This window comes from Paralichthys olivaceus, chromosome 19, assembly GCF_024713975.1.
Source record: "Paralichthys olivaceus isolate ysfri-2021 chromosome 19, ASM2471397v2, whole genome shotgun sequence".
NCBI lineage: Eukaryota > Metazoa > Chordata > Actinopteri > Pleuronectiformes > Paralichthyidae > Paralichthys > Paralichthys olivaceus.
Genome location: NC_091111.1, coordinates 534,099 through 560,716, shown reverse-complemented (window position 1 = coordinate 560,716; position 26,618 = coordinate 534,099). Strand labels below are relative to the sequence as shown.

Genomic DNA, 26,618 nt, shown 5'->3' with positions numbered 1-26,618 from the left:
ATTTTCAGTATTCCCTCATACATTTCTCCACTGCATGTTCTGTAATATATATCTAATAAATGTTCCTAATTGTTATCAAATTACCTCTGTGATGTATTCAAGCAACAAAATATGCATTGAGTTGCTGACATTTTTTATGTAACTAAAAATATTAAAAATATATATATACTGTATATTTGAATTGTCCTATTTTATCAAATCTGATTGATACTGTGGGACAGCATGCTCTGGGTATTCCTGGACAGTTATTTAACTTCTCTAAATGGGGAAAATATGCATTTAGGGACTTCCTGAGGCAAAACAAATTTGATAAACTAAAGAGATGTAGCATATGATCTGCAGTTGACAGACAGTGTTATTGGTAAATACAGTATGTCCCTGTCTGTTTAAACTGATAGTATGGTTAGCTAACTATTCCATATTCAGTTAGTTCCAAGGACAGAGCTGATCTAAAAAAGAACCGAAGAGTCTTTCCTGTGGTCTGCAGCCATTAGTTTCACCAAACATGTGGAAAAGACAATAATGATGAGAGGTCTCTCACTGTTTGTTCCCAGAGTAGCCCCATTAGAATGACAAATTATTTAATTAATCCTTTTTATTTTTATTACTTGCTGTTGATTGAATTTCAAATGTTTAAAATGCGATCCACCTTTGATAGAATGTTCTTAATGAGTAGTATTGTTTCTTTGTTTAAAATAGAGTTTTTTATCAAAAAATATGACTTTTACATTTTAATATGAATTCATTACATTTATATTATTAATATATTAAATAATCTTAGTGATTCTTTCTTCATGCTTTTTAAAACTGGTAATATTGACCTTGACAGACATAAAAAAGGGGATGTAGGTTTTGTTTAAAGTCTAATACAAATTCACAGATTACAAAGTGTCCAGTGTGCCCAAACCTCATTCTAAATACAGTATGTCCCCTTTCATTAGGTTCCTTCCTCTCATTTCTCCTACCCTGCAATGTTACTGTCTGCCCTGACTTCCTTAGTCCCACTGTTCTCGCCATGTCTTTTTCATGTCTGAATTGTTTACTTTTGTAACGAGTATGGTTTGAACCCAAATGTAGCACAACAAGCATTTGACAGTTGGGAACAGTCTTTATTCTCACAGCAGATCAGGTGGCAGGCAATACAAAAAGCAAAAAGGCAAAAGACTTGGTCGAGGACGGAAGGCAGAGGTGATTACCAGGTTTCAGACGAGGCAGGTTAGTCAGAGACAGGCAGGGTCGGCAACAGAGAATCAGTCCGGAGATGAGTGCTGGATAGTCTTGCATGAAGGCGTTGAACAATCTGGCAACTGACTGAGAGTGGAGCTGGTGAATATATACCGGGCTGATTGCAGGTGATGAGGAGCAGCTGTTTTGGGTTGGTCAGAGGGTGTGGCTCGGCGGGCCGATGAAGCAGAGGCGGAGACCATGGAAAAGTACTAAGAAGTGGGAGGATGGGAGACTGACTGTGACAACTTTTTACTTCTTCCTTGCTTTATTTATTATTTATTCAATAACCATACTTATTTCTATTTTCCTTGTTGCTCCATTTGCATGTTTGTCTGCCAGCTCATTTCCACACCAACGTATGCAGGAATACACATGATTTTAATTTCTGTTTGTGCCCTCTTTATTCAGATTTTTATTTGTATAATATCCAACACCATGTCCTGTCTTGAGTTTTGACTGCATGTGTTAAAGATCCTTTTATTGTTAACTGTAGCAAACATAAATTCAAACAAAGCCTAAACATAAGTTGTCCAGCAGCCTCCGCTGGCATCTTGGCAGCTCAGCTCAGCTCCATGCAGTCTCTTTCTCCTTCATGTCTTTCTATCCATCGTGGCAGCTTTATAATCCAAGGAGAGTAATTGGCCAACTAGCCTCAACTGTGCGAATTAACTCTCCCTTGTTCAGCTGGAGGTGTTCTCCAAACCACCTCCACAAATGGTCACAACAGAGTAACATGAACAATTGTCACTTCCTAGTCTTCCTCACCCTACATCACCCATTCCAACAGCAAATTCACGACTAGAATTATTGTCACTCTCTATGTTACATAAAGGTGTTTGCATCCTATTAGATAGTTAAGCCTAAAGCATGCCTACTTAACTCACATTGTATCTTTACGTCTTGCAACTGGTGTAATATGCAGAAGAGTTCGACGTGATGTCTCTTTGACTGAGGCATCTGAATTAGATATGAGTCCCTGAGCATAGACACTGCAATGTACTGCTAGTTGGCCCTTTATATATAAACTGACCTAGGGTATTGCTTGGATTACCTTGGATACCTTGACAAATCGGACCCTCATCCCCCTTAGGCGACATTTCTGGTGGCCGTTTATCATCTCAGACACCCATGCCTTTGTCCTGCCTTGCTCTGTCTGCGCACACTCCAAGACCCCACATCAACTGCCAGCCTCCTCCACCCACTACTTGTACCTGGGTGGCCATAGTCCCACATCACGTTGGTTTTTGTACTGGACTCCCTTTGTCACAAGGTAACACCACCATTCTTACCCTTGTCAATCGGTTCAATAAAGCTGTTCACTTCGTGGCTGTTACTAAACTCCCCTCAGCTTGAGAGACATGGTGCATCATGTCTTCTGTCTCCATGGCATCCCATTGGACAGGGGGTCCCTAGTTAATTTTTCTAGAAGGCTTTCTGCAGGGCCCTAGGAGCATCAGTGAGTGTGTCTCCTGGTTACAGCCCACACACTACTGGTCATCTGAAGCAGGTGAACCAGAACCTTGAGGCGGCACTCTGATGTGTGGCATACAAGATCCCAGCATCCTGGAGCACACATCTCCCTTGGGTGAAGTATGCCCACAACTCCCTTTCAAACACAGCTACAGTTATGTCAGCATTTGAGTGCTCAATATGTTTCAACTACCTCTGTTTCCTATCCAGAAAGATGACATTCCCTCTTTACTGGGCCAGGTCTAAAAAAATGGGCAGTAGTGGGCAATGCCACCCAAATTTCTAGAGTTGAAGTTGGTGCCTCTCTGTCTGGGGCATCTGAGTTAGATATGAAAGTCCCTAAGCATAGACACTACAATGCACTGATGGTTGGTCCTTTATCTATAACCTGACCTTGTGTACTGCTTAGAGAGAGAAGGGAATCTGTGGAATTAGCCAGGCACTCTTCTCTAAATGGTGTACAGATATATTGTAATATACACTATATGTACATAATGGCATAATAATAGTGGCTTATAGAGTAATGTGTGAGGATATACTAAAATTCCTCAACAGTTGCCCCCTTTTCAATCATCATAAACACAACCCTACTATCACAATAAAACCTGTGGGACATCTGCTCGCCATAGTAATGAAAAAAGCTCTACAATACAATGTGTAAAACAAATTCAACTATGGAAATAGTCTCAAGCATCAAGCAATTAATTTGAACCCCCTCTGTAAAGGGGGCTGTCCCAGGCAAACATCTCTCGGCCAATTTGAGGGCTCTGCGGCAACCATTTAGTCCTTCTGCTTATTTTCAAGATGTTATTCAAATAATACATGATAACATAACAAACATAACAAGTACAAATGAGACATATTTCTTGGATCTAGTATAACAATTGAGTCAAAACAGTCTGATTAGGAAAATAAAATCACAACACAACGATTCTTCTGTCTTCTTTCGTCGGAGCAAGCCAGTGGGTTTTTAAACCACCAGGGCTGCTCTTTATTATATATCCTTTTTCTTCTCTCACCTTCAGAATGATCATTGATAAGTATTACTTATATACTGTATATTAAGGACCAGTGTTACATAAATAGAACTACTATGTATATTGAAACACAATATTAATCAACGTACATCAACATTTCAGACCCTTGTTATTCATGTCAGTTGTATTTGTATAGCACCAAATCTTCCTCTAATTCAGAGTGGGGACCCTTACCTCATATCTATTGTGTCTCAGGAGTGAGGCCTCTGACCATAGCCATGCTCTTGCACTTCCCTAACATGATAGGCAGCCTCACTGCATTTTAAGGAGAGGAATCAGTGTCTCAGAAAACAAAAATCACATTAACCATCATCATAATTAACATATTGTAGAGTCTTCAACCCATGCACATAGTGTCACCACCATGGAGGGGTTACGAGTTTATACACATGGTGATATGGATTCCATTCTCGCAGGATTATCGTTCCAACTTTTCCTGATTTTGTTTTTCATGATAAAACATTTCTATGAAAATATGATCCTCATAGACTTTTAACGGATTCACATAATTAACTCAGACTTGATCAATGTTCTTGCTTTTTTCTCTTTACATAATGAAAACCTGAAATTATCAAAATAAGCCAAAAACCAAAAAGTTAATCATGCGTTCCTCCCAAATAAGCATTGCAGGCCAGCTGAATTACACATTTGTACTTAAAGACAAATATCCTTAGTCAAATGCCCTATCTAAAAATGTTTTAGTCTAAGTATTTAAAATGAAGGTCTGTAGTACTGTTGCTAGCACTGACTGATATTTTGTTATGTCCACCAGATTGTATGTGTAAGAATTTCATGTTAAAACAATTGTATGACAAAAAGCAGCTCATTAAAATGCAACAAATTCATAGTAGAATGGTGCTGTAAAGTAGATCAAATAATATGTAAATATTACTCTGGATATACGGTAAATAAAAGTTAAATATTTTCAAAATTAGATACAAAATTTACTTGCAAAATGTGAGTACATTCTATATCTAGGGTGAAAATCTCAGTAAAATTCCGAAGCAGTCTTTATCTTCCAATTCTTCCTATTAAGTAAAGTTTTCTTGAGGATTCCCCAAATAAAAATAACAAAGAATTTCTGTGTGGAAATTGTTACCTAGTCACTCCAAATTTGTTCTCAGTGTAAATAAAAGTATTTATTTATTATTAATCAATTCCAATTCACAAAGTCTCAATTCAATTCAATATCTTTTTGGTTAAGGTGTGATAACTAGAAATCACACTTAGGGATTTGTCTCCAGATAGAAACAAACATGGATGAAGTCCTGCTATCTCCATCATCTTCTCAGAAAGATTAAATTCATTTACCTTTACATATATAACTTCCAGTCAGGGTCAGGATTTAGGTCGTGTATCTCATCAGCCACACTTACATACTTGGATGTCTGTATTCAGCCTTATTAAAAGAATGGGATTAAACATCAAACATGAATACATAAAAAAACAGCATATTGTAACAGATCCAGTTAAAGGACATTATCTGCATGTTTCTTTTTGCTCATAAGGAACTCAGAGGTTCATGGTTTTAGTCAAGTCTGCTTTGTTCGTCTCGTCCCCTCTTAACCATCAGTGTGATTACCATCAGTCATTCTGCTTGGCAGTTCATTTAGCTATTTTTAGCTTTGTGTGTGACAATATCAGTTGAACTGCTAGTGGCAGATCTAGAGAATTGAATACCAACAACGCCACCTTAGGACTTGCACCTAAAGAATCTAATTTCACATTACTTTCTCTGAGAGGGTTTCCCAAAAACCACCCATGCCCAGGTAAATACACAAATGAATACAGGCACAATGTAGAGTCATTTAACAAGTTTTATTATTCACAGTAGTCTACAATATCTTTATTAATTTAAGTTTCTTTTTAAAACCAGTTCAATAGTTCTTGCATTCCACAAGCCAATAGTGAGCCTTTACTCATGACACAGGTGTAGTAACTAACAAAGTTGACGTGAGGTCCCTGCTCCAAAATAATCAAACAAAAGGAAAAGACAGAAACCAAGCAAAATATCTATATACAAAACAACTGCAAACTCGAATCATAAAAGAAAACATGCAACATGCATCAGTTCGAAAGGTCCTTCACTATGCTGTAGTAACTTCCACCAAATAGTCACGGTCTGACTGAGGTCAGTCTTGAACTATAATACTTAATATTAAAACGGCGTCTAAACCATGAAGGCAGAGCGTCTAAACAGTGCGGGCAGTGCGTCTATAAGCATAAAAGAGCGAGGCACCAAAAAATAAACAATAACCTAGAGGCAAGCTCCGGAAGTAAAGAGTAACGAGGCAAGCGTAACGAGTAACGAGTAGAGAGGCAAGGCAGGGCAACACAGGGAAGACACACAGCCAGCTGTTAGGGTACAACACATAGACACGAGCAGACGAACTATCGCTATGGTTGCGGCACTGTTTACCTGTGCGATTAGCTGCAGCCTGCACACATCAATAATCTGGCCGTTAACAGCTACGGTGGCGGCGGCGGCTAACCGGAAGGGACACATACACACACGCCATCTCGGCTCAACACGCCAACCTACAACAAAGAACTGTCAACACGGCATCTCATAAAAACTTCACAGCGTCATGAGACTGTGCTACATACCTGGAGAACGAACCCACGACACATACCACGCCAGTCCACCACGGCTCGGCAGAAATGCACACCGACTCGCAGAGGAGAGAGAGCAACTAAACCGCAGCGGAGTATATATACAGGTCCGCATATAGCGGCCAATGACGCGGCTCCACTACAGGTACGGAGAAAAGGGCGTGCCACACACCTGGCGCGATAAAATAAACAGACTGAGGGGCACAATCAAAATGCAAGAAATACACGTAAACAACCATCCGGTTACATTCGCGCACTTTATAGTATTTCTTGTGTGTGGAACATTTAAGTTACCAGTACAAGCTCCTCCTCTCGACACAACTCACTAGGAGGAGGATGATGATCCCGTTCTGTTACTTTTGCCTGTCAATGCTGGCTGTTGTGCAGTAGCTGCTGTTTTCAGTGTTGTGTCATTTCACACTTGAAAGAATGAGTTCATAGTTCATTTTTTATTGGGATGATTTAGTAACAAACTTACGATCATGTGTTTAGTTATTAATCGATGTTGTCAGATCATGTCTGAGTGTTTCTCCGGTCATTTTATCATAAACTCTGGAATCAAACAAACACTGAGTTAGTTCATGTACTGATCAGGTCCTGATAATTAGTGATGAATGTTTATTAGCTATAGTGAGAGCAGATCAGAGTAGAGGAGGAAACAGAATGAAATAGTGATGAGTGTTCATCGTATCAGACCATCATGAAATACCAGGAGCGAGAGAAAATGTGTGTGTTTGTGTGTGTGTGCTCCCAGCCAGCACAGAAAATCACACACACACACACACTGCTAACTACACTACAGTAGCAGTTCTCTTTGTTTCTATTGTTGCTGCAAGGCATTTGAGTACATTGTTGTGTCTCAACGTATACCTACCTTATGAGAGGCTTACTTTACAACCAGAGGAGGAGTCTAATCTGACTGAGGCCCAAACCTTCTCTTCCCTGTTGAGTGTGGCCTACAATGTCAAACTGTGTGCTTGGACTCAGATATATTGTTGCTCGCATGGATTTCCTGCACGCCAGCTTCAGCCCTTGTCCACATACGCTTGTGAATCGTCTGCTCTGTTGTCCTGCTGTGGTTGTGGCTGATGGTTGCTGGTTATACAGGTATGTGGCTGATGGTTGCTGGTTATACAGGTATGTGGCTGAAGTCACTCTCTACCCTGCCAGGCTCATTTGCTGTAGTATGCACAATAAATGTACTGCCTCCATTTCAACCTGCATGTGCCCTGTTGTCCTGGCTGTGGGAGACACATGCCAAGGGACCATATTGGAGGTGGTGAGTACTGATTCAACTCCCTTACTCAAGTAAAAGTAAGAAAGTATAGGCTTTGAAATGTACTTAAAGGTCCAGTGTGTAAGATTTAGGTGAAATGGAACTATTGGCAGAAATTGAATGTAGAATAATCCTCATGATGTTTGTTTCATCTAAATTGTATGAATTGTAGTTCTCTTTACCCTAGAAAAGGCTCTTTATATTCAAATGCTTTATATTTACATTGAGGGGGTCCTCTCGGTTCTGCCATGTTTTTTACAGTAGCCTAGACTGGACAGACTAGTCAAAGTCAGCTTTATTGTCAATTTCTGCAATACATACACAGACATATTGAGGAATTGAAATTGCACATACTCTTGGTCTCCCCAGTAACACAAATTTAAGTAAGAAAACTGTAAACACTGAATAAAAAACAAGTCTTAATATCAGAAGATATTAGAAAAATATTAAAGAAGTATAAATATGAAATATATATTATTTCGTGCAAAAAAAGTAGCAAAAACAGTAAACTTTAAGTATAAAATATGAAATCTAAAAAAACAAATAACAAATAACAGAGACAGTGGAATGCAATGAATGAGGGACTGGTGGTTGCAGAATATAAGCTACAGTGGCGCCGAGGATGGCTGCCATGTCTCGAGCTCCTCACCAACTCCTCATTTCTAGTGTCGTTATGTTGTACTTTTTCAGTCTATTTTTAACTTTTTTTGCAGCATGCAAACCGCCCAAGCGAGCCCTATCATTCAGTATGATAGAGAACAACTTCTACTCATCAGGTCGCTGGCAAACAGCAAAAAACCACCACGACCAGCAAACAACAACAATGGCGAGTATCCGTGGTTACCTGTTGGCGCTTCACCTGGGGGGCGCAGGAGACAAAGACGGCGAGGATCCCGGGCCGGGGTCCTATTCAGGCTGAGGAAACGCGAAAACCGGCCTCCTCTACCGAGCTTACTTCTGGCAAATGTCCAATCCCTGGATAATAAGCTGGATGAACTCCGGAGCAGGATGGCATTTCAACGGGACATTAAGAACTGTTATGGTTTTCACGGAGACTTGGCTTGACCCCTCGATCCAGGACGCGCCATTGTCCCGCACGGATTCTCCATTCATCGCCAGGACCGGACAATAAACTCAGGGAAGAGTAAGGGAGGGGGTGTCTGCTTTATGATCAACAAAAACTGGTGCTTAGATGTGGAGATAATTTCTTCGGACTGTTCTCCCAGCTTAGAGCACATCATGATCAGATGTCGGCCTTTTTACCTGCCGAGGGAGTTTACATCTGTAGTTATAACAGCAGTGTATGTGCCGCCGCACGCTGACAACAACACAGAGCTGGAGGAGCTGTACGGAGTTATCGACAGGACAGAGACTTCAAGGCCGGAGGCTGTATTTATTGTGGCCGGGGATTTTAACAGCGCCAACATGAAGAAAGTCCTGCCGAAATACTATCAGCATGTCAGCTGCCCCACGCGCGGTGGAAATACACTGGACCATGTTTACTCTCCTTTTCGCAATGGATACAAAGCCCTCCTCCGCCCCCCCTTTGGCAAGTCGGACCACGTATCTCTTCTCCTGCTCCTCGTTTACCGGCAGAGACTGAAAAGAGACCGACCTGTGACACGGACAGTCCATCGCTGGACCGAGCAGTCAGACTTTGCTCTCCAACACTGCTTTAGCACCACGGAGTGGTGTGTGTTTGAGGAGGAGGACATCAACACTCACACAGACGCGGTCATTTGCTACATCAGCAAATGCATCGATGACGTCGTGCCGCGGATTACTGTACGAACACTCCCAAATCAGAAGCCCTGGATAAATGGCGAGGTCCGAGCCAAACTCAAAGCTCGGGCTGTCGCTGATGATTTGGATGAATACAGGAACTCCAGGTATGCGCTCTGTAGAGCTATTAGCAGTGCTAATAGACATTATAAGAACAAAGTGGAGTCTGACTACAAGGGCTCCAACGCTAGAAACATGTGATCTGGACTAAAAACTAAAACAGACTATAAAAGAACAACAAGTGGTGCAGAGGAAGTGTGTGCATCTCTCCCAGATGAACTGAACACATTTTATGCACGCTTTGAGAGACCCCCGGCTGTGGAGGTACAGAAGGCTCAGGATCCCTGCCCCTGCCACCTGGTTTTAACCAGTGCAGATGTGTGCAGATCCCTAAAAAAGATCAACACACATAGGGCTCCTGGGCCTGACGGCATCCCTGGCCGTGCTCTCAAGGTATGTGCAGTTCAGCTGGCAGAGGTGTTCACAGACATCTTCAATAAGTCACTGCTCCGGTCTATAGTCCCCACTTGTCTCAAAGAGTCCACCATCATTCCAGTCCCTAAAAAGACAAAAACCATCTGCCTCAACGACTACCGCCCAGTTGCACTCACCCCCATCATCATGAAGTGCTTTGAGCGGTTAGTCAAACAGTTCATCACCTCCTCCCTCCCCGACTCACTGGACCCCCTGCAGTTTGCTTACAGGGAGAACAGGTCCACAGCTGATGCCATCACCCTCACCCTCCACACTGCCCTCTCCCACCTGGACCAGAGGAAGACGTATGTGAGGATGCTGTTCATTGACTACAGTTCAGCATTCAACACTATCGTGCCCTCCAAGCTCGTCATCAAGCTCAGGAACCTCAGCTCAACAGCGCCCTCTTTGACTGGATCCTGAACTTCCTGACGGGCAGATGCCAGGCAGTGCGGATGGGGAACATCACATCCTCCAGCCGGACCCTCAACACCGGAGCCCCCCAGGGTTGCGTGCTCAGCCCTCTCCTCTACTCCCTGTTCACGCACGACTGCGTGGCCACATACAGCTCCAACCCCATCATCAAGTTTGCTCACGACACCACTGTCATCGGCCTGATCACAGACGGCGATGAGACGGCCTACAGAGAGGAGGTCAGAGCCCTGACATCTTGGTGCCAGGACAACAACCTCCATCTCAACGTCAGCAAAACCAAGGAGGTGATTGTGGATTACAGGAAGAAGCAGAGAGACGGAAACGCCCCCATCACCATCGACGGGACTCCTGTGGAGAGAGTCAGCAGCTTCAGGTTCCTTGGGGTTCACATCACTGAGGACCTTACATGGACTCATCACACCAGAGTTATCACAAAGACAGCTCGTCAGCGGCTCTTCTTCCTCCGCAGGCTGCAGAGGTTCAACATGGACTCCAGGATACTTTGCAACTTCTACAGGTGCACCATCGAGAATATCCTGACCGGCTGCATCACGGCCTGGTATGGCAGTTGCACCGCCCTCAACCGTAAGACTCTACAGAGGGTGGTGAAAGCTGCTCAGCACATCACCAGGACGGAGCTACCATCCATGGAGGACCTCTACACCCAGCGATGTAGGAAGAAGGCTTAAAGGATACTGAAAGACCCCCATCACCCCAGCAACAAACTGTTCTCTCTGCTGCCGTCTGGCAGATGGTACCGCAGCATCCGGACCAAGACCACAAGACTCAGGGACAGTTTTATCCCACAGGCTGTAAGACTGCTGAACTCCTGAGCTCTTTGAAAGTCACTACATCTGTTTAAAACAACATATTTATTTACACATTATATTATTCATAAGAAAAAATTGATATTTATTTATTTAGTTTACCATTATTCTGTCATTGTCATTTCTATTCATCATATTTCCAACCAATATAAAAATATAATGAGTGCCATAATTCATATCTGTCCATACTTCCCCATAACTGCTGCTAAATCCTGACAGGTATATATCTCATTTTAGCACCTTATAATGTTTTATTATTTTATTATAATGTTTATTTTATTTTTTTGCACCTTATAATGTTTTATTTTTTTGGACTAGTACTGACATTTGTACTTATTGTTTCATTTGCACTAGTGTATGTTATTTGTATTTTTAGTTATTCTTATTTTATGACACTTGCATGTTGAGTTGCTTGAGGTGCCTGGGATTTAAGATTTTCATTGCCAACATGTACGCTGTATCTGTTGTGCAGATGACAATAAAACCTTTGAAACCTTTGAGAATGCTGTGCAAAATAGCAGTATTTAAAAAAATTTGCAGTATGTAAAAAGCTTATGACTGGTTAAAAAGTGCATGATGCATAAACAGTCCTTGGAGTGCATGGGGGGGGGGGGGGGGGGGGGTGTTGAGTGTTCATTGTTAGAGTCCTTTTTGGGGGGGGGGTTAGGGCAGGAGTTAAGTGTCCGGGGTGTGTGTGTGTGTCTGGGGGGGGTTCCCCTGTAGAAGGTGCACATGATGGGGGGCGGGGCTCCAGCTCTTCGTAGTTTGCGGTGGAAGTGGAGGCGTTGGTAAGCCCTCTTGACCAGTGATGAGGTGTTGGTGGTCCAGGAGAGATCCTCTGATACGTGCACACCCAGGAACTTGGTGCTGCTCACCCTTTCCACAGCAGCACTGTTGATGGTCAGAGGGGGGTGTTGGGTGTGCGCTCTCCTGAAGTCCACAACAATCTCTTTTGTCTTCTCCACATTCAGGGAGAGATTGTTGTGTCTGCACCAAGAGATCAGACGGCTCACCTCACTCCTATAGCTTGTCTCATCGTTGTTGCTGATGAGACCCACCAATTCAATTCAATTCAATTTTATTTATATAGCGCCAATTCATAATTTACATTATCTCAAGGCACTTTACATTTAAAGGTCAAGACCTTAAAACAATATTAACATAGAGAAACCCAACAGTTCCCACAATGAGCAAGCACAGGCGACTGTGGAGAGGAAAAACTCCCTCATTAACAGGGAGAAACCTCTGGCAGAACCAGGCTCAATGTGGGTGGTCATCTGCCTCGACCGGTTGGGGTGAGGAAAGAAAAGTAAGGGGGGAGGAAAGGAGAGATGGGTGGAAAGCGGGGGAGAGAAGAGAGAGATGAGGTGGAGAGAGAGAGACCGGAAACAATTGGGCACCATCAGTATCAAGGCTGACTATAACAATAACAATGTAGTGATCTACAACAGGATTAGATATATTAATGAATTACTGAGTTATTTTAATTAATGATAACAATGTCGATGGTAGTCGTTGTTGTCCTGCAGTCCCGGTGCTGGAGTTATCTGAAACGAGATAGAGAGAAGAGCCAGAGAGACTATGGGAGGACAAAGTGACACTTTGACATGATGACATGTCAAAATAAATAAATAAATAAATAAACAGGTGGGGGGGGGGGGCAGAGAGACAGAGAGACAGAGAGACAGAGGGAAGTGATGAAGTGCTCAGTGCATAATGGGAGTTCCCCCAGCAGTCTAAACCTATAGCAGCATAACTAAGGGATGGTTCAGGACTCACCCTTTCCAGCCCTAACTATAGGCTTTGTCAAAGAGGAAGGTTTTTAGTTTTACTTTTAATGCTGCATGATACTAATGCATCAAAAACATTCAACAATAGAATAGGAGTCGATTTCATCATCCCAGTGTTGAATGTCTTGTCAAACAGAGTTAACAATCACATATTTTATTGTACAGCACTTTTGTACTAATTCGTTTTTCAATTTTGTCAATTTTGGCTTTGAATTTTTTTTTTTAATTAGCAAATTAATCATAATTAATCTGATGTTACCATGAACCACCTACAGTCAAACGCAAGTAAAAAAACAACAGCATCAACAGCATGAGGTCCTCCCTACCAGTTGGTGGAGGTAATGCACCAATTCGTTGTTTGCCAACAGCCAATAAACCTCAAACAAGAAAGTCAAGCTGCACACTCAGAAAATCGACCACCTCGTGTGTGGTGTGTGTGTCTCTAAAGACTGATTGTTACTTACCGGTAACTTAAAAGATTTCGAATCTGAACGGGTTATTTCAAAGTAATTGAAACAAGCACTGGGAGCGTTTTATCTCGCTTCAGACATGTCTCTGTTTCTTGTGAACAGGTAGGCTTGTTTTCTGTGCTCACATCGCTTGTTTTTCAGATCATTTACTGCGTGATACTGGCGGTTAAAACATTTTTTCACAACAAAGATTTATGTAAGAATTTCGAAAGGCTAACAAAATTATTTTGTGGTATTGTATAGCAGTATTAATATGATTTAATGTATTGTCCTATTCGTCGACTAGACGTTCTGGTCTCATTCCTGCTTTTCCACCACATTGTATGAACACAGGTAAAGCTCATAGAATATAGAAAACTTTCGTTTTGACGGCATCCTAACAAGTTTCTGATTACATTTACGTGATGGTTGAAGTTTCGAGGACTAACAGAGCAGTGGCTGACACTTCAAAGGCGAAACCCTCCAGAACAAATAGAGAAAGTGATGTTGGAGACTAGAGCTTTTTCGGTTTTACAGTTATATGGGCGTTGACAAATTTTGTCTTGTTGATCACAGGTATCTTGGAGTGGAGGAAGATGGGAGCACCTCAAAAGAATCCCAGTCTCAGGCGTTGCTTGCTAAACTGCTGCAGAAGGCTAAAGAAAAGCAGAAACAGAGTTTGACAGAACAGAGACCGGACCTGGTTGAGGAGCAGATGCTAAAGCAGGTTGACAAAAAAAAAAGAAGAGCTGACAAGAACAGCAGTCAGGAGCCTCAACCCCACAAAAAGAGGAAATCAGAAGTAGCTCCTTTGTGTGAGTTGAACTCTGTCAACCATGATGAGCCTGTCGAAAAGAAAAATCATAAGAAACTCCAAATATTTTTAGTTTGTCCCCTAGACTATTTTTAATTTGTCTAGGACCCCCTAGTAATTGAAGTAATTGTACTTTGGTGAAGTACAGGATCAGTCAATATTCGGCACCTGCACACTAAACACACACTATATAAGATAATGTGTGTTTTAAAATGTTTGAGTGGAAGTGTACATGCTATGTGCATAACGAAAACCTTTCTCTTTGTTTGGAATTTAGGCAGTTCACCACTTCACCATATGTCAGAGCCTCCTGTGATTGGAAAAGATGGACAAGAGGACACTGAAGTAGCAGAGGCAGAACATGACCTATCAAAGCAAACCACAGACATGTCTTCCGCTCCAACTGGATTCACAGTTGTGGGAGGATTTGAAAACAAACCTGTCCAAAAGGTAAGGTTACTTTGATGGTGCCGAAGGAGGAGTCAACAGTATGATTAGCAGTGCTTATCTCGGAACCATATACTCTTGTACACCATACATAGTGTTTATTCCTGTGTTTACAGATACATAGAGTCCTGCCACAGTGGCTTGCTCAACCTGATGTGATTCACAAAGACATTAAAAACAACCAGGTCCCCATCTCTGACATCTCCCAACTGTGTGCGCCACTCGTGAAAAAACTACAGAATAATGGAATTCAGCACTTCTTTCCTGGTAATGACATTGACTGAATAAATCTGTGTATTCAATAGTCTCTCAAGTTTTTGAGAATAGATTTGTATTATTCCTGAATCTTGATATCATGGATATTATTTCATAAATGCCATTATATTTGGATGTTAAAATAAGTCCCTATAATAGATAAATATTCTGTTTTGCTCTAAGACCCTCATGTTTTGAAACCATGTGTATTGACGAGAGACTTACAGAATAAAGGTTGTGAATACTTAATGTGAGGTTTTCACAGTGCAAGCAGAGGTCATTCCAGCCATCTTGGAGAGCATGCAGCTACGGCTGCTGATTGGATGCGGTGGTTACAAGCCGAGAGATATCTGTGTGTCTGCGCCTACAGGCAGTGGCAAGACACTTGCATTTGTCATACCTGTCATACAGGTAAGCTGCCTGCCTTCTCTACCTTTGAGTAGGAAATGCATATAATAAGTGTGTGTACACATATGGCATGATTGAAGCATGTGTAATATGTGGTAACATATTTCCACCATCAGATGTTGATAGAGCGGGTGGTGTGTGAAGTCCGGGCTTTAGCTGTGTTGCCAACCAAAGAGCTCGCTCAGCAGGTCAGAATGTCTTCAAACTCAAACACTTGTGTGTTTGCTGTAGATAACGAATTAACTAAGGGGACATGTTCTCTTGGGCAGGTCTGCAAAGTGTTCACATCATATGCTGAGGGAACAACTCTGAAAGTGGTGATGCTGGCTGGTCAGAGGTCATTTGCTGCAGAGCAGGCTTCACTCTCTGAACAAAGGTGAGTACAAAAATAACTTAACACTTTGTGCTTTTAGCACCACCACATTGTGACATTTTATATAGCAATTATGAATGTTACTATGTACTGTATTCTTATATCAAAAGTATGTATCCAAGTACACTCACTCGATTGTTGTACTCAAGTATAGTTTGGAGGTACTTCTACCATGTTTCAGTGGAAGGTTTTTCTTAGGATTTTACAAAACATGATTATCTCATAAAATTTTGTGCAATGCAACAATATATTCTATAGGTACAAATCATTTCCACCTTGACCAGCAGCCTTTTCTCTTTACCACTTTCGAATATGGCATATTTTACAAAAGGTTGATAAATTAAAATTACACAAATTAAATAATTTCATTGATGGAATCTCTAATTTATACACCTTTATAAGGGAAAGCTCTTAATCTTGGCAGCTATGTTGTAGAGAAAAATCATGAATGAAGACAGAGACTTGGTAGTAGGAGCAGGATCTCTGCCTAAATAGAGTTGTTTATATCCATAGTAGTCACAATAACTTGTTTCCAACATATCTCATGCTGCAGCAGGACTCACTTAAAGGAATAGTTCACCCGAAAGTCAAAATTCACTCATAATCTACTCACCACTATACAGTTCGAGGGGTGGGTGAAGTGTTTGAGTCCACAAAACAATTTTGGATTTTCAAGGGTAAACGGCGTAGCAGTCAAATGTAAATGGTGACCACTTTTTCAAATGTGAAAAAAAACATACCATTTCTCCATACTACTTATGTGGTGTCGTCCAAGTGTCCGTAAGCCCCGCCATTCAAAATTGACTTGAAACAACATAATTTACCATGTTTTTAGCCTAAATGCCCGCAGTTGTCCACCTAGCTCTGAGCCATGTTTACATTGGCACGCACACAAGCTCGGGATGACATTAGCAAGAACTCACCAAAGGAGCAGTATGAAGGCATTTTATGTTTTTTACTTGTTTTCAATTATATGGGATTTGGCTGCAATGCTGTTTACCCCTGAAACTTTCAAAAGTGTTTTGTGGACTACAACACTTCACCCACCCCTTCAATGGCATAGTGGTGAATAGATAATGACTCCTTTTGGGGTGAACAGTCCCTTTTCAACATTTCTTTTAATCCTAAATTTGTTTTTTTCCCCAGGGGAGGAATGAGATGCAGTTTAGCAGACATTGTTGTGACCACTCCAGGTCGACTGGTTGATCACATCAACAAGAAGTCAGGCTTATGTCTGAAACACCTCAGGTTTCTTGTGAGTTCTTAATACTTCTATAACTTGAACCAACATCTTTACTTGGCCTGCAACAACTATTTGATTATATCGATTATAATCAATAAATTGTTGTCAACTAATAAGCCTCTCTAGTGATATCTATTAGATAAATATAATAAGTCGTAGAAAGGAGATAGAGTAGCCCTGAGATATGAATCTCTTCAAGATCTGGCGAACCAAACTCTTGGATGAGACATGAAACATTTTACCTACTTAAATGATGTAGCCTAATGGGCAGTCATTTGACATACGCCGTGTGCAGTGACTGATTGAGGCCATACTGTGGTGGAAAGGTTTGCAATTACTAGTCAATAATAACGTAGTGCCCTACTTTCGTGCGCCATGATGCACCATGCAAAGCAAGTTAAATGACCAATGTGCAGAGAGCATGACTGCTGTTTGGTATTTTGGTGACAGGAAGCGTCAAGAACAGCTGGAAATGAGGAGAGATTGAGATTAGTCGATTATCAAATAATTGTTAGTTGGAGCTCTAATGTTCACAAACAATAACAGATATAATGAATAATGAGTGAATTTACTATTTATCATTTGTGTCCTCTTTAAAGTTGATTCTTTCATCCATCCTAGATAATTGATGAGGCTGATAGGATGATTGAAAGCATGCAGCAGTCTTGGCTCAGTCATGTGATGAGGGCAGTTTTCAAATCAGGAAGTGAACCAAGAGCAAGGTCCATCTTCAGGAGAACTGAACCAGCATACATCACAGCAGCCAGGTGAGTCAGATTGTCTCCTTACAATTAATAGCAGGACCAATGTCTTCACTGGTGGTGAAACTGATTTTCCACCAGTACAAATTATCATTCAGCTTTATGGTGAGGCCAGTGGCTAGAGTCATTATGTTTTTGGGTTATCTGTCCGAACCAATGTACAGTTATCTGCTGTACCAATGTACACAACATACGTCTGTCCGGCCCTCTCACTCTTGTGAACATGAAAGCCTTGAGCTAATTTCTTCAAATCTTCAGTTGGACAAAACCCTTGTTTGCCTGGTAGAGTATGTTATTTTAAGAACACTTTTAGAGAATCCTGTTCATTTTGACAAATGTTCGCCTAGACTCACAGATTAACTAACCAATATTATCACTTGATCATTTACAACAAACAGTTAAAATTCCAGAACTGAATTTTATACTCAGTAATGTGATTGCACATTTTGGCCAGTGAGTAATACATTGAAGTTGACTAATAAACTTCAATATTAATAGACTACAGTAGCTTTTCTCAGAATAATATAACTTTCTGATGGTGGACTTGTGTCCTCTTTTTCTGCTTTCCTGTGGAGGGGACATCTGTGGCTTGTCCCCCTCTTTCATCCACATCGCTGCATATCTGGAAAAGGATGGTGTTGTTATTTTAGGTACTTACTGTACCTGCAGGCCCAAACTGTTTTGAGAGAAACTTGAAAAAGGTAAATAAAAATGAAAATTCGGGTATGAGCAGTTTCTCATCTTGTGATTTAATAAGAAATTCGGGTAGTTTTACAGAGTGAAATTTAAATTCTGAACTGACTTATGCTGTGCATTTTAACTATTCTTGTAATACATAGTATTTGTCTCCACATCAGATTAAAATCCTTGCTTTCACATTAATTATTAATTTGTTTATTTATGATCTATTTATTTGCTATTTACCTTCACCAACAGTTTTTGTAAAACATGTCACCTGCAGACTGCATTTGTTTAACAAGTGGTTTGATAAAAATCTGAATTGGCCTTTAACTTTTTACTGCAAAAAAAAATTGAGGAGCATTGTTGGAACTCTACCTGGTTCACCATGTCCATGTCCACTCCAACTCTGCTACCTATCATACACGCCAGCCTGATTTACAGGCAGTTTTGCAGGTAATTAAAATAAATCTAATGGGCAATATCAAGCCTGCAGCACACTTGTTTAATAGCCGTTGTAGACATTAGTAACCTTGCACTGGCCTATGTCTCCTCTCAGTCTGTCTCCACCTCAGATGCCACTACAGAAGCTGCTGTTTTCTGCCACACTCACACAAAACCCAGAAAAGCTTCAGCAGCTTGGCCTCCACCAGCCCAGACTCTTTAGCTCCATCCACAGCAACATCACCACACCAGCAGTCCCTAACCACAAACAAGACCGGTTTGACTTCCCCCAAGGCCTGACGGTAAGAGATGACCATTGGCTTTCAGGATTGAGCACAGGCAAACATGGAAGTGGAGAGAAATATGGAGCAAATATGTGACTTTTTGAACACCTGCTAGGGTTGGGCGGTATACAAATTTTGATACATTCATACCGTCTCCACATTTTACCGCGGTATACGGTATTACCCGCTGCCGCCGGTAAAAACTCTCGCGTGGAGCCGGGGGTTGCTGTGCCTAATCAGTGACGTGACTGTTATTGATCATATCATTTACACATGCACATGAACACAGCGCTGTTCATGCCTCCTCCTGCGTCGCATATAGTGCATACCCACTTTTTGCCGTGACTAATTAAAAATTATGACTTAAGGCTGAGACAGCATCACCAAACTGTTGGCTTTGTGCCTACACTGTTCAGAAACTGAATACCAAACACTAATAATGTACATATATAATAAACACAACATAATGTGCACAATATTAACAACTTTTATTAGCAACAGCTTAAAAAGTGCAAATACAACAGTCAAACAATTAAATTAACATAACCATCCAGACCAGTTTTTGCGCAGAATGCGCAGCACACACATCAATTAAATTAAATCACAGCCTGAGCAACTTTGAATAACAAAAAAGAGCAGCTTAAAAAAAATCGAAAATACAACAGTCAAACAATTAAATTAATCTGACCATCCAGAACAGTTTTTGCGCAGAATGCGCCGCACACACATCAATTAAATTAAATCACTCACAGCCTGAACAACTTTGAATAATAAAAAAAGAGCAGCTTATAAAAAAAGTGGAAAACATAAAAGAAACAAATAATACAAACACACAGTGCCAATGTGAGCTGGGTGGCAAGTGGCAACAGGTTTACTCAAGATTTTTAGCCAGAAAAACCAGCATGTTAACTTTTTCAGGCTTTAACAGGGAACGTTGTGGAATTACTACTTTTCCTGCGGTGCTGAAAATCCGTTCAGACGGCGAGCTTGTGGCACAGACACACAGGTACTTTCTGGCCACTCATGACATCAGGAGAAAACGCCTGGCAGCACATTTCCACCACAGAAGTGGGTCCTCGTCTGCTTGGATAATGGGCTCCAAACAGTAGGCTGTTATTTCAGCTCCGACTTGGTCCTCTACGGTGCCGACGGGACGTGCCATTGCATCGGCTTGTTTTTGCAGGAGACTTCCCAGAGTCGCCTTTTTTCGTGGGGGTTCGGGTTGCGCCTCTCCCTCTTCCACGCTGGCCATCAGGACTGGACCTGCTGGTGCTTGCTCCTCTAAATTCACGATTTCAGCCTGTAATTCTGCCTTGGTCTCAGCCAATGCGTTGCCATCAGTCTCATACAGTATCTTTTTTAGAATTCCAGTTTTGATTGACTTTGTTAGCTGGAGGTCGTTTTCTGAAACAGCGAACACATTGTCCCTGCATAGCTGGAGTATGGGGAGAACAGAAGAAGTGGTTACATAATGTTCTCCTGACAAAATATCAGTGAAGTCACCCACAGGTTTCATTGCGACGTGAACAGCTTTCAAGACGTCTGTGTCCTGCCAGGTCAGGGACAGGCTGCTCCTTCTGTCGTCAGACAAGACGTGTCTGATTGCCTGGGCCTGCTCCAGGATGCGCTCCACCATTGCCAGTTTGGAGCCCCAGCGAGTTGCACAGTCCTGCCGATGGATTAATTAATGAATAAACAAATGAATGTATGAATGAGTAAACGAATAAATAAATAAGTCCATTAATGTATATGATTCTATTCTTAGTTCGCCTACGTCCTAACAGATTCAGATATTCAGATACAAATTTATGCTTACCGTTATGAGACTATGTTCTGGGAGTCCCAACTCCACTTGCTTCTTGTGGAATTCCCTCTTATGTTGCCAGCTGTGTGAAAAGGCCCCAACAGTACAACGGCACAGTCCGAGGGCGCGCTCGGTTTTTTGCCTCTGGTCATGCAATGCATTTGTGACAGCCAGGTTTAGATTGTGACCGAAGCAATTAAGCCATGGCCAATGAAGGGATGTGATTGCGGCAGAAATGTTGACGGCGTTGTCAGTGGTTATGACTGAAAGTTTTTCCTCGTCAAGTTGCCAGCTGAGTGCTGCAGCAAGGTTGTAAACCCGTATGACTCTCAGGAAAATACGTTGTTTGGAGGCATTTGGATTCAAGTTTCCACTCAGGTGTAATGGAGTGGCAGCTCGTACTGGGCATCTAGGACCTTTACCATGTCCTTAATGGACTTTTTTCCACCTTGTGGAAAGAGACCAGTTCCTTCTCTAAGTATTTTGTCACTGCATCAGTGCGGATTTTCCAATGGACACTGTCCCTTTTGTACTTCGTTGTTTTCCCGAAGGCCCCCATTATTGTCCGCTGTGTATAAGTGGTGGTGGACTTAGCTGTTGATGGTCCTGCATCTGTATCAGTGGGAAGCGCTGAAACTGTTGCACTGAATGAACTCAGGGCCAAATGCATCCTCGCAGCAGTGAGTGGGTGGTTGATGCGGCGATGCGTCCTTAGGTTGGACGTGTTTCCATCACTCGCGTTCACCTTTTTATTGCACAATTTGCAAATGGCCTCATCAGTGTTTACCGGCTCTCCCTTCTTGTTTGCACGGAACCCGAAATACTGCCAGACTGCAGACGTCATGTTCTTCTTGAGGACCAGGTCACTCGGTGCGCGACTTGCTATCTTTCTCCCCCTTTCTCTCTCTCTCTCTCCTCCACGCTGTCAAGTGATGACGTCACATTCATAAACTTTATCAAAAGTCTCCAAAAGTAAACTACTGTGGAAGTAAAACAGAAAATTCAACCACATATAAGTGCTGCTGGACATAAAATCATTTTTAGGCATTGAATTAATCATATCTTATATTTAATCCTTATCTCCTATATAAGTGCATTTTTTTTAATGACGGTATTGAAACTGATACTGTTGCTTTTGAAAGACACCGCCGGTATACCTTATTACCGCCCAACCCTAACACCTGCACCTTTGTGTTTTTAGGAGCATTATGTTCCCTGTACTTTAAGCAGCAAGCCCCTTCTCATCCTTCACTTCCTCCTACGAATGAAGCTCAGCCCCATCCTCTGCTTCACCAACTCTAGAGAGACTGCACACAGGTGGGAGAGAGCTGTTTTATAAATTTTACTTTGAATTTTCAAGCCTGGTCATAGTTTTTATTTGTCCTACTTTCCTCCTCAGACTTTTCCTTCTAGTACAGCTCTTTGGTGGAATTAATGCTGCTGAGTTCTCCTCCCGCCTCTCTCCTGGAGAGAGAAAGAAGAAGCTGAAAGAATTTGAACAAGGAAAAATCCAACTGTGAGTGTACATGTTAGTGCATGCAAGTGTGAGTGATATTTTATGTGTTTTGATAGCTGTGTAGGAAAGTAGAATGCGAAAGTGGCAAAGATCACGCAGGTGAGAGACAAAAGACAAGAACAAAAGCTACATAACTTTTGTTCTTGTCTTTTGTCTCTCACCTGCATGTACAAAAAAGCTAAATAGTTGGTACAAATTTGAACTAAAATGTAATCATATCCTTAAACATCCAGTATCAGACAGGGTCTGGTACAAAGTGCTGCCTTCTCTGGAGCAAGTTCCTCAAATCAAATTGACCCTATCACAATTGTATCTGTTTATTTTTCTGTATCTGTCAACAAGCAGAAAAACAATCACACTGCAAGTAGCTATAGAGTCATTATGGCTCATGGGCATTCTAGGTAAACACAGTAGTTGAGGAACTTTATTTCAATGCTGTAAGGTATAAAGAACACTTAATGGAATATTGATACTTTGAATCCAGCTTTTTGTCAACAGTTGATGAATTCTTTAGCATTAAGAATAAATGACTTGTGTCGTCTCAGGTTGGTCTGCACCGATGCAGCTGCCAGAGGAATTGACATTAACAGAGTCAAATGTGTTGTGAATTACGATGCACCACAATACATCAGGACATACATTCACAGGTGAGTTGTCTATGTTGTATGTATTTAACTGAATTATTTTTTAAGGCAATGACGTGTGTAGAAGTAGACATCATTCTTAATGTCCAGTGTGTAATGATTCTGTCCTAACTTCTTTTTATGAAGGATTGGAAGAACAGCAAGAGCAGGAAAAACAGGCCTGGCCTTCACCCTTCTACTCCGAGTTCAGGTGAAACACTTGTGCACAAATAAACATTATTAACACGCTACGAAGGCAGTGCAAAGTGAGATTTATGTTGGCCTTCTCAGGAGAAGAACTTCCTTCAGATGGTGGTGGAAGCAGGAAGCCCTGGGATTCAAAAGCAGATTGTTAAACCTGAGAATCTCCAGGGTATGAAAGCCCGATATGAACAAACACTGCAGGAGCTGGCTATGGTTATTAAGGTACCACCTCAGACCAACTAAAAAGTATGATTGAATAAAACAAATTAATCTTCAATCATAAATTTAATTGATGTAGCAATAATTTTTTTTCATGTACTTACCAAGCAGTCGATATTAGGCCCTTTTGCTTATGACATTTGAAGCTCCACAGTCTCAGATCACTGCCTTTTGTTTCACTCCACAGGATGAGGGAGCCAAATGATGGATCAACAGTGGACATTCTCTGCAGTTAACATCCGTGCATTACAATGCATTTATCTGCTGCTTGTTGTTATTCATGTTGTTTGATAAAACATGAACTTTGTATAGTGAAGCAGCTGATTTTAGCTTCACATAGACAGCTCCCATGTGAAGATCTCAACAATTGGAAAGGAGCTGAGGGCATTTTCACCATGCAGTCTATGAAATGGCTCATTAGCCTATTAATCTACAAACTGATCGGTTCATCAATGTGGATAATGGCAGAAGACAAATAAGTTAGTAAGCACAAAATTCTGAATCCACAAACTGTAATAATTTACAGTATGTGTATAAGACAACTCAGTGAATAATGACTGATATGGGATCATGTGTTTTTGTGATTGGAGTGAGAGACCATGATTTATTGTCATTAACTCATTATAAAATATTTTGAATTTCTTTGAGTTTCTTCTCACACTATGATTTTATGATCTACTCATTAAAAAACAATGAACTATAAGTAATGTTAATGTGTTGGATCTGGTTTGGCTAAATGCAATACTAATTACATTTTACATTTAGTGGCTTCTAGGTGCCCTCTGCATACTCACAGACCACTCCTCTAGTTTGAATGGAGACAAATTAAGGCTGTGACTTTTGGTTAATTGGTATCATAAATGTCATTATTGAAAACTGTCCTTGACAAGTTGCCAGAAGTCATGTTTTATCTTGCCTACAGTTTGAAACAATGTTTGATTCATCATGACGTAAACAGTAAAAAAAGCCTATCTGACGCTTTGAGCTTGTACAGCGTGAACTTAATGATGTGATACTTTAACAGTGTTTAATGGAAGCATTTAGAGACGTGTGGTTGGTTCAGTCCAGTCAGGTTTTAATTCACTGGGTTCTTACAGCACATCGACACACACATTCAAAATAGTATTTTAGAACATTAGCCATCACTCCCATTTGGATGTCTTCCTCCTTGTGTTTCTTTCCCCTTCACTGTTGATGGTTTCATAAAGCTGCTGGTCATTCTCTTTCATTGCGTGCAGATAGCCCAGGTATCCCATACATAGAGTGATGCTCACCAGTCCAAACACCATCATTGGTTTATTCTACAAAACAACATAATGTTATGTTACAAAAACGGCTTTGGAGGGGAATCACCTATCAGCCTGATGTTTAGTGATAATGCTAATCATGTTTCATCCAAAATAATTCACTGTTCCCATACTTCCAATGGTGGATATTGTACTCTGTGTTTGTATGCTTGTTTTAGTTGCCTTTATTTCTACCGTAAAATTGACATTGTCAAGACCAGCACACCATAGGGCCCAAAGCCCAGGCCTTGTGTAGCCAGATATCATTTCTGGGGTCCTGGTTAAGGTCAGAGGTCGGACGTGAGTTGTGGGTAGATTATGGTTGTGAGTGGCTGTGTCTGAAATCACATACTCATTTATTAACTCCTACTATATAGGGTATTCTATATAGAGCTGTATATAGTGATTATATGACTTACAACACTAGTAATGCTACATTCCAGACAAGTCGGATATTCCATCTTCCAAACGTTTCAATACACAGCGATGGCATGACGTCAAACTGACTATGAGAAGCTGATGTTTATTTGTCTTTTGATGAGACAGTTCAACTAAGACCAGTGCAGCCTGTTAATACAGTAATAAAGCAGAGGAGGGGAAACGACGCATGAGGCAATAAAAGCCATTATACATTTTTTTATATACTTGGAAACACATTCCAATACATAAGAGGGAGAGAACACGCGAACACGCATTGTAACTCAATCTTTCAAGTGCAGGAACAAGAGTCTAACAGAGGGTAGACGGGCCTCAGCGCTACAGTATCTACGTCTCCATGAGTGCTGCCATTGTTGTGTGACATCAGACATCTGCTTCTCCGTGGAGACGGGGGAGAGAAATCTTCCCCGAGTTCACGTCTGAACTCCGACTTTGAGTGGCGTCCATTGCACTTTTATATGAAGGAGGTGGGAAAATTGCGACATCCGATTTGTCTTGTACCATAGACTGCACATAAACTGCGTTCCAGACTGTGTAGACTGGAACGCAGCATAATATCGTCCGGTGAAAAAAATCCCGCAATAATTTTTAAAAGTTTATTTTACATGTAGTATCAACACATTTAAGTAAATAAATGTTGAATTATCTTCTTTAAATGTAGGAATAAACTTGTTTGCTGCAGTTAGTGTTGTGGTGCTCTTCTCTCTGCATCGGTTGTGCACTATTATTCATGATGCATTATGGGAAACAATGAGAGCACTGTATATGGAATTAAAAAAACACTAAATATTTGGAGACCACTATAAAAAGGCGAACTCACTATATAGTTAAGTATATAGTGATTAGTGAATAATTTCGGACACAGTCACTTTGTCTTACAGGTTTGATGAAGAGCTCAGGGTTGATCGCTCGGAACAGTGTAGTAGTCCGCGCCCCCCTAAGCCCTGGCGTCCTGAGGCTTTTTTCCACGGGACTCTCCTTCGCTTTACAGTCCTCTTTGTGTGACATGTCTGCTCAGACGTATGCACAACAGCTCCGTGGTAACCTAGACCATTATGGAACGCACAGACAGGACTCTGTCGCTTTCCTGTGCAGAACGATGCGTCACAGTCAGGGAAGAGTGAAATGAGAGGGCACAATAAGAGACCAGTAATTGGTGTGCACTGTCACAGCGCCCCTGACTGGTTATGTGAGACATCGCACTGCTGGCACATTTCTTTCCATTGTGGCTAATGCGTGTGATGTGTTCATAATCATGGCCTGAAATAACAAATATTGATGAGGCGATTTTTGGTGTGTAGTTAGATGATCTGTGGTGACTCTGTTATTATGACTATGTCTTAGTCTGAGGGTTTGTCTGTTCATAATTTATCATTGATTATGTAATTATTGTCAATTGGTACACGTTTAATGTGTTTTTGTTGTTTAAGAGGGCTGTCAA

General features: G+C 41.3%; 2 protein-coding genes across 3 annotated transcripts; one reads left to right on the top strand and one right to left on the bottom strand.

Annotated features, from left to right (window-relative positions):
- The first annotated feature begins 1,098 nt into the window (after positions 1–1,098).
- On the top strand, positions 1,099–24,434 carry ddx51 (DEAD (Asp-Glu-Ala-Asp) box polypeptide 51). Of its 2 annotated transcripts, none has more exons than XM_020091897.2 (16): positions 1,099–6,492; positions 13,957–14,195; positions 14,472–14,644; positions 14,758–14,908; positions 15,162–15,307; positions 15,421–15,492; positions 15,574–15,680; positions 16,824–16,932; positions 17,542–17,687; positions 18,919–19,105; positions 22,093–22,208; positions 22,291–22,407; positions 22,953–23,054; positions 23,178–23,241; positions 23,322–23,456; positions 23,641–24,434. In XM_020091897.2, exons 1-16 carry the CDS (start codon positions 6,473–6,475, stop codon positions 23,656–23,658), a joined length of 1,902 nt encoding a protein of 633 aa, XP_019947456.1. In that variant the 5' UTR covers positions 1,099–6,472; the 3' UTR covers positions 23,659–24,434. The 2 variants fall into 2 exon arrangements, with proteins under 2 accessions (XP_019947456.1, XP_019947455.1); XM_020091896.2 differs by lacking the exon at positions 1,099–6,492 and adding an exon at positions 13,289–13,503.
- A 73-nt stretch (positions 24,435–24,507) lies between these two features.
- On the bottom strand, positions 24,508–26,304 carry smim8 (small integral membrane protein 8). The gene is made up of 2 exons (XM_020091898.2): positions 26,057–26,304; positions 24,508–24,754 (listed from the first exon to the last, which is right to left on the bottom strand). Exons 1-2 carry the CDS (start codon positions 26,183–26,185, stop codon positions 24,596–24,598), a joined length of 288 nt encoding a protein of 95 aa, XP_019947457.1. The 5' UTR covers positions 26,186–26,304; the 3' UTR covers positions 24,508–24,595.
- Positions 26,305–26,618: the final 314 nt, after the last annotated feature.

Coding starts and splice junctions, on each gene's coding strand:
- ddx51 (XM_020091896.2), top strand. CDS start 13,481: ATGTCTCTGTTTCTTGTGAACAG. Junction 14,196..14,471: donor ATCAGAAGTAGCTCCTTTGT/GTGAGTTGAACT, acceptor TTTGGAATTTAG/GCAGTTCACCACTTCACCAT. Junction 17,688..18,918: donor GCATACATCACAGCAGCCAG/GTGAGTCAGATT, acceptor GTCTCCTCTCAG/TCTGTCTCCACCTCAGATGC.
- smim8 (XM_020091898.2), bottom strand. CDS start 26,185: ATGTCACACAAAGAGGACTGTAAAGCGAAGGAGAGTCCCGTGGAAAAA. Junction 24,755..26,056: donor CTGAGCTCTTCATCAAACCT/GTAAGACAAAGT, acceptor GTTGTTTTGTAG/AATAAACCAATGATGGTGTT.